Source organism: Oncorhynchus gorbuscha, linkage group LG10 (assembly GCF_021184085.1).
Source record: "Oncorhynchus gorbuscha isolate QuinsamMale2020 ecotype Even-year linkage group LG10, OgorEven_v1.0, whole genome shotgun sequence".
NCBI classification, from domain to species: Eukaryota; Metazoa; Chordata; class Actinopteri; order Salmoniformes; family Salmonidae; genus Oncorhynchus; species Oncorhynchus gorbuscha.
Genome location: NC_060182.1, coordinates 45,639,431 through 45,649,150, shown reverse-complemented (window position 1 = coordinate 45,649,150; position 9,720 = coordinate 45,639,431). Strand labels below are relative to the sequence as shown.

The 9,720-nt window shown below is 45.3% G+C and overlaps 1 protein-coding gene across 11 annotated transcripts in view; it reads right to left on the bottom strand.

Annotated features, from left to right (window-relative positions):
• Positions 1–4,066: 4,066 nt before the first annotated feature.
• Positions 4,067–9,720, bottom strand: part of plch2a (phospholipase C, eta 2a) — a 192,437-nt gene continuing 186,783 nt past the window's right edge. For 9 of the 11 annotated variants that reach the window (XM_046366274.1, XM_046366271.1, XM_046366270.1 and 6 more), the window contains one exon: positions 4,067–7,056. In XM_046366274.1, coding sequence (XP_046222230.1) covers positions 5,354–7,056 — 1,703 coding nt within the window. In that variant the 3' untranslated portion in view covers positions 4,067–5,353. The remainder of the gene's footprint in view (positions 7,057–9,720) is intronic. The other 2 variants (XM_046366276.1, XM_046366277.1) reach the window with 2 other exon arrangements.

The following is a 9,720-nucleotide window of genomic DNA, read 5'->3' as shown; positions in this document are numbered from 1 at the left end:
CACTGCTTGACTCTCTACCCAGACTTGTTGATGAAGGGTCTGGTACCACCTCATTGATACGGTCCTATGTAGATCTTTGAGACCATGCTGGTTAACAAGCGTTGCATACTGTGCTTGTCAGGTTAGCTAATTCACCGAGGTGAGCTAGCTACTAACATTTAACATTTAGCAGACGCTCTTATCCAGAGCGACTTACAAACTACTAGCCATTCTTGCCTCCCCAAGGTGGAGTTGCTTAGGTAACTCTCTTGTTTCATATACATAGCGTTAAATCGCTTGGTTATTCTAAACGGACCGTGCTGCAGTCAAAGAGTCGAGCTAGCCTAACTTAGACTAAAGAGCCTCCTGACTAATGTCGGCTAGTATGCATAACGCCCAGCCAATGAAGCTTCCTAGCGTTCCCCCCGGCGTTATGGCAACCCCATTCCTATTTTCAATTCCTGAAGTTGGAGGGAGTGGAGAAAGCAGGACTTGCATTCACCTCCGATGAGGAAGCTGCCCCCGTGCACACCCCTGGAGTGAGGGGTCTTAGCACGGGTCTGAGCGACCAGTGCGCCACTCCACAAAAAAAAAATACTGTGACGACAGTGCCCTCACGTTTTATTATGGCAAACAGGGTACTACATCAACCATTTCCGGAGACCTCTGTGCCTTTTAAGGGGCCGGGCTATACAGTCTCACGGAAGAACAACAAGAACAAAATGTGTTGGAAGCTTGTGTAACCCGTGTGAAATGGCTAGCTAGTTAGCGGTGGTGCGAGTTAATAGCTTTTCAATCGGAGACGTCACTCGCTTTGAGACCTTGAAGTAGATGTTTCCCTTGCTTCAAGGGCCGCGGCTTTTGTGGAGCGATGTCTAACGATGCTTTGTGGGAAGCGGCAGTTGATGTGTGCCGAGGGTCCCTGGTTCAAGCCCAGGTAGGGGTGAGGAGAGGGACGGAAGCAATAATGTTACACTTGTCCATGTGCCTGTCTGGTATCCCACATTCCATGGTGTTACAAGGTGCTTTGTCGACAGTACCTACGACTGGTTGACTTCTGCGATGGAAGTCATATTGCTGTTGTGGCCCTCCCAGCGCTGTTCTAGCCACTCACCTCGATTTGGGGGGGGGTATGGACACTGGTGCGGAGCACCCTGCATATCAATTACCTGGAGCTCCTAACGGTGTATCTGGCTTGTGCAGATCAGAACCGACAATATGTCAGTGGTGGCGTGCATCAAAAGACGGGGAGAGGAATTTTGTCAGGGCTGACATAGATCTTTACCCATCGCGAGAAAATGCGTATTGAAAATGAGGCCCCGTTTTGAACCACTGGAGTCTGTGGCTCTGAAGATCCTCCGTTATACAACCTCCTTGCTAGTGGCTTTGGCCTCGACTAAACGTGTTGGGGACATCTATGCGTTATCGTACACCCTTCCTGTTCTCAGTTCGCCCCAGGCGAATGTCATGGCTACGTCCTAGAAGTCCTCAGCGTTTGAGCCATTTCCCTTTTCGCCTCCTCCTTTTGCTTCTGAACAGCAACAGAGGTTACATGCCCTGTGTCCGTGGAGAGCTTTGCACGCGTACATTGAACGGACCTGGGTTAAGCATTTATCTGACCAGCTTTTGTCTGTTTTGCTACTCCAGCTCGTGACAGGGTGCTCTCGAAGCAGCGTCATTTAGTATCCATTGGGGTCAGCTTGGGTTATGATTCTATTTCCCCATAGTATGTTGTTCCGAAGTTGACTGATTGAAAGGGAATGTAACGTTATGACTAACACACTAGCAGTGTACAGTGATGCACATCAAGATGGCAAGGCTTGTTTTGTCAGGTTACATAAGAGAGCCCCCAACTAATCATCCCCCTTCCCTCTCAAAAAATACAAATAAAACATCAAAAGAAGTTCCTTGGCAAACCAATGGAACAGATACAGTCCCTGAGAGCCAGGGGGATGAATTTCCACTCTGACGAATCCTTTGGGAATCATCAGGAGGAGAGTTGGAACCAGAGGGAAGATAATGTGGTCACTGAAAACAAGCGTCCTATTCTTGAAGCTAACTCCAAAGGAACTTATTGGCAAAAGAACCGTGCTAGAGAGAGAGAGAGAACTGTTTATAGAACAATCCTTTTGAGGAAGTGGCCAGAGTTAGTGCACAAGGCAGAAAAAAAAGAATTAAAAACAGGGGACTATGATATTAATTAGTTGATTTTGTCCTAGAAGTTCATTGAGTCACATGAAGGTGCAACCTGTTTATTTTTGTATTGGCTGCAGTGTTATTTTAAATTAATCCCCATGATATCATCGAAGAGGGACTTGACTCCACTATCCAATAATCAGAGAAATACTTATTTGGTACCCAAGCAAAAGACACCCCCCGTTCAAACCAACTAAAGAGACTAACACATGGCAATTAACTCATCTTTTCAATGTTGTACACTTTGGAGGAATGCCTAGAACTCTGGCAAACGTAATGTTAATTCATACGGAGTTACATTACATTACATTTAAGTCATTTAGCAGACGCTCTTATCCAGAGCGACTTACAAATTGGTGCATTCACCTTATGACATCCAGTGGAACAACCACTTTACAATAGTGCATCTAAATATTTTAAGGGGGGAGGGGGTGAGAAGGATTACTTTATCCTATCCTAGGTATTCCTTAAAGAGGTGGGGTTTCAAGTGTCTCCGGAAGGTGGTGATTGACTCCGCTGTCCTGGCGTCGTGAGGGAGTTTGTTCCACCATTGGGGAGCCAGAGCAGCGAACAGTTTTGACTGAGCTGAGCGGGAACTGTACTTCCTCAGTGGTAGGGAGGCGAGCAGGCCAGAGGTGGATGAACGCAGTGCCCTTATTTGGGTGTAGGGCCTGATCAGAGCCTGGAGGTACTGAGGTGCCGTTCCCCTCACAGCTCCGTAGGCAAGCACCATGGTCTTGTAGCGGATGCGAGCTTCAACTGGAAGCCAGTGGAGAGAGTTCAGCCTTAAAAACGTTATTTACTTAATTCCATAAATCTCAATTTCTTCCAGAGAAGTTGTGAGCTTGGAGTCATGCGGGGCTGGAGTTTGACGGGGTAAGAAAGCATTCAAGCTCCGGTGACAACATCATTCCCTCAGTTCAGTAGTGGCACAATAGAGCTCCAGATTTTGGTTGGAGGGCTGAGCCATGGCCAATCGACTGGATAAATAGGGTTTGAAGAGGGGGAGTCAAAATGCTCTTGGAATCCTAATGAAGCTGTCTTTTGTATTGTGTGACAGCAGGGCATAGTCTGTGGTGCTAAAAGGAGCATGTCACGCTTCAGAACCCTCTCCCAGTACAGAATAAGAGGCCTGGCTATAGCCAACAGCTTCACCAGAGGTGGCCGTCATCTTGGCAGACCGTTGTCCGTTGATTGATAGGTCAGCACAGTGAAAATATAAACAATGCTTTATAACGGTCTTACCGGTTTTGATCATCATTACCCATTTTTGTCACATGAACCAAAAATGATGCAGGCTTTATAGAGCAGTCATAAATCGTTCATAAGCACTACACAAATGCTTGCCAATATTAGTTATAAGCTATGTCATACATAAAGGGTTATATAAAATACCCCTACATCTGGTGCTTTGCCAAGCATGGCAAGTTCCTGGAAGACTTTTGAAGCCACTATATACAGGCCTTATGAGGGCTTAAAGCCTTAAAGATTGTAGTTCACTAAAAGTGTTACCACAACATTTTATCTTCCAAAATCTTGGGTGGCAAATGTAATGGAAAGGATGTTCTTCTGTTTTCTTTTCTTGGCTGAGCATGTATTGTGGCCAGAGACATTGTTCTGCAACATTTCTCCCCATCAGGGAGTCTTGTGAATTACGCCAATGAGGTTGGGAGAGGTGATGGTTGGTCAATACAGCCCAGCCAGGCAGTCCGTAATTAGGGCAGCTAGGGGAGCTGCCGTGCCAAGACCGAGTGCTTTCACACGTCAACTTCTTGAAAGATAATTTCATCTGGCTGCCCATAAATCTTTGGTGCAAACATTGAGACAAGAGTCCAACGTCTGAACAAGAGCCCAATGCGACTGAATAAAGAAAAAAGGAAATATGCTTGTGTAATATACAGTAGAGATATTTATTCAGTTCATAATAACATCTGGTTTTTACCTCAAAAATGATGGCTCCTAAAAGGTTGCAGGGAACTGGCATGGCAGTACAAACGGAACAGTACAAACGTGCGTGGAAACAGGGTACCTCCTATCTGGTCCAGTATCTACAATGAGACCAATCACATCATTCAACAGCCTGAACACAGGAAGAAAAAGTCTAAATATCAGGTCCCATTTAATGTTTTTTTTATAATAAAATAAGAGACATATGATACTGTGCTTAAAAGACATGCAGCCACATTAAAAAATGGGTAACATGGTAAAAAAATACTCACTCAAATCACACTTCACTGTACGGACAGAATAAAACAAGATGTGTTGAAAAGACATGTTTTGGATTGTGTTGTTATTGTCATTTGACTTATTTAGTTGTTTTTAGTAAAGATTCTGCATGGGCCCTTGGCTAAACAACAACCTTCAAAGAAAATCCCTCATCTACATTATCTGCAATATAATACACTAATAGCTGTTTTTAAAATATTGCTTGCACATAGCTGAGCTACTGGTGATATATGAGTTAACAGTTTATTATTCAATCTTAAGGTTTAAAAGTACAGTATATATCATTAAATTTCAAGTTTAAAAAAGGTTTTCTTATCAGACTCTTGTAGCCCATCATTGTAAATAAGAATTTGTTCTTAACTGATATGCCTAGTTAAATAAAGTTTAAATAAAAAATAAAAAACTCCACTAATGGTTGTCTATTGCTACTTTGGGATCAGCTCAACTCACAATGAATACTCAAAACATGGAAGTCACTGAACAGTCAAGCATATAAAAACTATTGTAGAGGTTTGTTTTTCCAATTACATTTCACTATTCCTAATTTGGTGCAAACAAATGACTGTATTGGTAAAGGATGCTTTCATAACACAGCTCACCGCTGTTTCTATTGTTTGTGTGTATGTGTGGTCAATTTGTTGGAAAAATTACTTGCCCATCCTTGTGACCAGCTTGGCGTATAGTTGTTCAAAGTTTATAAGTGAGTTACTGAGCAGTGAAAATTAAACATTGACCAGAGTAAAACTGTGCTTGTGACTGTATCTGGAAGTTTCTGGAAGAAGTATCATTATTCAGTGCTTGATTAAACACATTTAAAAATGCATCCTGTCAAGATATACAGAATTCCCTTTCTTTATAAATGACAATTTCCCCTTCCTAGAAAGCTGGATGGAATTCTAAATTAGTTTTGCTTCAGTGTCTCTCACGGTCCGGTCCAAAACAAATCTGATTCTCAGAGCTTGAGCATGAAAAAGACCTCATTGTTGTCAGAGTTTGGGGAGGTCTGGGACTGTGTCTGGGACTGTCTGTTGGGGGGCGGCCCCGGGGGGCTGAGCTGGCTTAACAGGTCCAAACTAGTGCAGGGGCTCTGGGCTACGCAGCACGCCCCCTCCGGGTTACCCCGCTCTTCAATAGGGCTACCGCCTCCGAAAATGCTAATGCTAGCGACGCCGGCAGCTAGGTGGGGCTGGTTGAGACCTTGCAGCCTCTTTCTTTCCTGGGCCTCCTTGGCCCTGTTGGCGATGTAGCGCACCCTGCTCTGACTCCGGGAGGACATTCTCCGAAGTGGGGGTTCCTCCTGAGCCTCCTCCGGGGACTCCTGCTGTGCCTGGGTGGCGAAGTCACGTGCCGTCAGGGGCTCCACATCAGTCAGCCTCCTCAGCTGCTCTGTCAGGTCGCTTGGCGGCCGAGGCCTCTGGAGACCTCGTCGAGGATCGTTCCTGGAGGGCCTGACAATGAAGCTGCGGCTGATGCTGCGGTACTTGCTGTCAAAGTTGCAAGCGATGTCGTCCGAAGTCAAGTCCCCCAGACTCTTGGACATAGAGGCTCCGGTATCCAGGGGGCTGGCAGCTGCAGCAGCAAGGACTGCTGCTGCAGAGGGCTTCTTGGATGGGGAAGAGGACTGCTTCAGCCCTTCCATATAGAGACGGCTCCAGGTGTGCCTCCTCTGGGTAATTCTGCTGGGTGAGTCCACTGGAGGCTCCCTGGGGACGCCGAGGGGTCTGGGCTGCAGCTCGTCCTCTGGCTCCCCCGGGTGGCCCTGCCGGAGGTTGGGGTTGGACTTGCTCTTGCTGACCCGCAGCGTGTCAAAAGAGGTGATGGCTGAGCGTGGCCTGGTGACCCAGGAGGGTGGGTCCTGGAAGGTGTTGTCAGATGGGGAGGGCCCACTGTTCAGGCAGGTGAGGCTCTTCCTGGCCAGGTTGGGTAGGGACAGATCAATGACGGTGTCGTTGGACGAGATACTGGAGGACGAGGACACGCTGTCTCGGTGGTTGCCCAGCTCGGGCTCCAGCTTGCTCCACAGCCGGTCATTCAGGGTGGCGTCTGTGCACACCTCCGGCACGGCAGACGCCTGCTGCTGCCCCCCAGCCGCCGCCGACCGCACATAGCCCTCGCTTTTGGTCCTTCTGACGGGCGTGCGTGATGGGTTGCCGCCGAACATCGTTCTCAGGACCTGGACTTTCTGAGGGCTGGAGACAGAGTGATCGGCGAGAAGAGCGGGAGACTCTGCCCTCATCTCAGTCTTGCGCTCGGCATCGTCCTTTGTGTGGTCTGTCGGAGTATACAGTGCTTCCGTTCGGATTGGAGCGTGCTCCATGGGTGACGAGGTGCCGTTGTCAACCCGGGGGTCTCTGCAGGACTGTGAGGGGTTCAGGTCTTTGGGGTCCGGTACGACAGGGGCTGAGGTGGTCCTGTGAAGGACAGGGGGTATTTTGCTGACCCCCCTTCCCTTGACGGGACTGTCCGCCTCACTATTAGAAGCAGGGGATGGAGTGGTGGTGGTTATTGCTGTGGCTGGAGGGAGGGGCGAGTTACGTGTTGATGAGTGGTCTGCTGGAGTAGAAGCGGAGCGAGTGAGATGTCTGTCACCCAGTTCTTCAGCGATTGGCCTGAACAGTGAAAGAGGGGGAGCTGGTCTCTGCCCTGTGGAATGGTCTGGAGAGGGAGAAGAGAAGAATCAGATCAGTAACTACAGGACGATATTTGTCAAAATGGTTACTACCAGTAGCATGCTTAAAGTATTGTTATGTGAGCCGTATGATGCATACAGTATATGGGTGATTCTACAGAAGTGGTGCAAATTGCAGTCCCACCCCAAAAAAACTATTTAGAAAAAAAACAGTTAGGTCTCCAAACTTAGGACAGTTACAGTAACATTCAAAATTTTAGACACACCTTCTCATTCCATTAGAATAATAGTTAAGACATCAACACTATGAAATAACACATATGGAATCATGTGGTAACCAAACAAGTGTTAAACAAATTAAAATATATTTTATATTTTATATGAGATTCAAAGTAGCCACTCTTTGCCTTGATGACAGCTTTGTACACTCTTGGCATTCTCTCAACCAGCTTCATGAGGTAATAACCTGAAATGCATTTCAGGTGTGAATTTCTTTCCTTCTTAATGCGTTTGAGCCAGTCAGTTATGTTGTGACAAGGTAGGGTGGTATACAGAAGATGGCCCTATTTGGTAAAAGACCAAGTCCATATAATGGCAAGAACACCTCAAATAAGCAAAGAGAAACGACAGTTCATCATTACTTTAATACATGAAGATCAGTCAATCTGGAAAATGTCAAGAACTTTGAAAGTTTCTTCAAGTGCAGTCGCAAGAAACCATCAAGCGCTATGATGAAACTGGCTCTCATGAGGACGGCATAGGAATGGAAGACATTATAGCCCAAATAAATGTTTCACAGAGTTCAAGTAACAGACACATCTCAACATCAACTGTTCAGAGGAGACTGTGTGAATCAGGCCTTCATGGTTGAATTGCTGCAAAGAAACCACTACTAAAGGACACCAATAAGAAGAAGAGACTTTCTTGGGCCAAGAAACATGAGAAATGGACATTGGACTGGTGGAAGTCTGTCCTTTGGTCTGATGAGTCCAAATTGGATATTTTTGGTTCCAACCGCCACGTGTTTGTGAGACACAGAATAGGTGAACGGATGCTCTCCGCATGTGTGGTTCCCACCATGAAGCATGGAGGAGGAGGTGTGATGGTGCTTTGCTGGTGACACTGTCAGTGATTTATTTACAATTCAAGGCATACTTAACCAGGATGGATACCACAGCATTCTGCGGCGATACGCCATCTCATCTGGTTTGCGCTTAGTGGGACTATCATTTGTTTTTCAACAGGACAATGACCCAACACACCTCCAGGCTGTGTGATGGAGTGATGGAGTGCTGCATCAGATGACCTGGCCTCCACAATCACCCCAACCTCAACCCAATTGAGATGGATTGGGATGAGTTGGACCGCAGAGTGAAGGAAAAGCAGCCAATAAGTGCTCCGCATATGTGGGAACTCCTTCAAGACTGTTGAAAAAGCATTCCAGGTGAAGCTGGTTGAGAGAACGCCATGAGTGTGCAAAACTGTTATCAAGGCAAAGGGTGGCTACTTTGAAGAATCTAAAATATATCTGGATTTGTTTAACACTTTTTGTGGTTACTACATGATTCCATATGTGTTATTTCATCATTTTGATGTCTTCACTATTATTCTACAATGTCGAAAATAGTAAACATTAAGAAAATCCCTTGAATAAGTAGGTGTGTCCAAACTTTTGACTGGTACTGTATATACATCATGATATGAGAATTCAATCCAAGGCAATAACAAACATTGTTAAATGTATATAATATAAAGTAATTGTTTATACACATTTATATTAAGAGGTAGGTGGCTGTCCCAAACCCTGATTCCTAAACTTCATGTTTGAAAATAAAGCAATGAATGATTGTAATATTTTTAAACACTATTATTTTTATACAACATCTTGAGTTCTATTATAACATTGAAAGATATTGATCTAATTAGCAGTTTATTTTTAAACACCCTAACAAAAATGTTTTCACTCTCCCACCTTTTGATGTCACTACCGAAACACACACATTAAAAGACTGTAGAATGACTGTGCCTAAAGCCACACCCCTACAAATATCACCAAGTGATAGGAATGCACCCCTCACCAGCATGGCCCCATGGTGAGAAAATGACCGAGAAAAGTTGGTCAATCTAAACAACTAATATTTCACAAAATATTTAAAGTACAGTTTAATGGCTGACATTTATATTTGCTGGGATGTACATCTGTCAAAATGAAAGCTATCCAGCCATATGTTAGCTATGGGGATTCACAAATAAGTTAAAATTGTCCAAACCGAAACAATTGACACCATAGAGATATATAGAGGTCTCATAGTTGTATCCGTGCCATTATGACATCTGTGAAAGCACATACAGTGCCATTGAGGCTATCTCCATTTTAACGTTGCATGCGCCATGCTCTATCAACCGAGTTACAGCCCACCACCATGTGAGCAGTAGATACGTGCACACTTCAGACAAAGTGTAGAGTATTGAGATGCAGCGGGGCTCCCACCCTCCAAGAGCACAAACATTGACAATGTTCTCTACTGTGCCCTACTGTACTGTACCCTACTGTACTCAAGCTTACTCTACTTGAGTTCCTTACAATTGAAGGGGCCCATGGACTCTTGATTTAGTGGTATTGGTCTACTGTTCTCTACTGTGCTGGTAAAAGGTTCATCAAAATGATCACTACTATGTTTTGGTAGTGA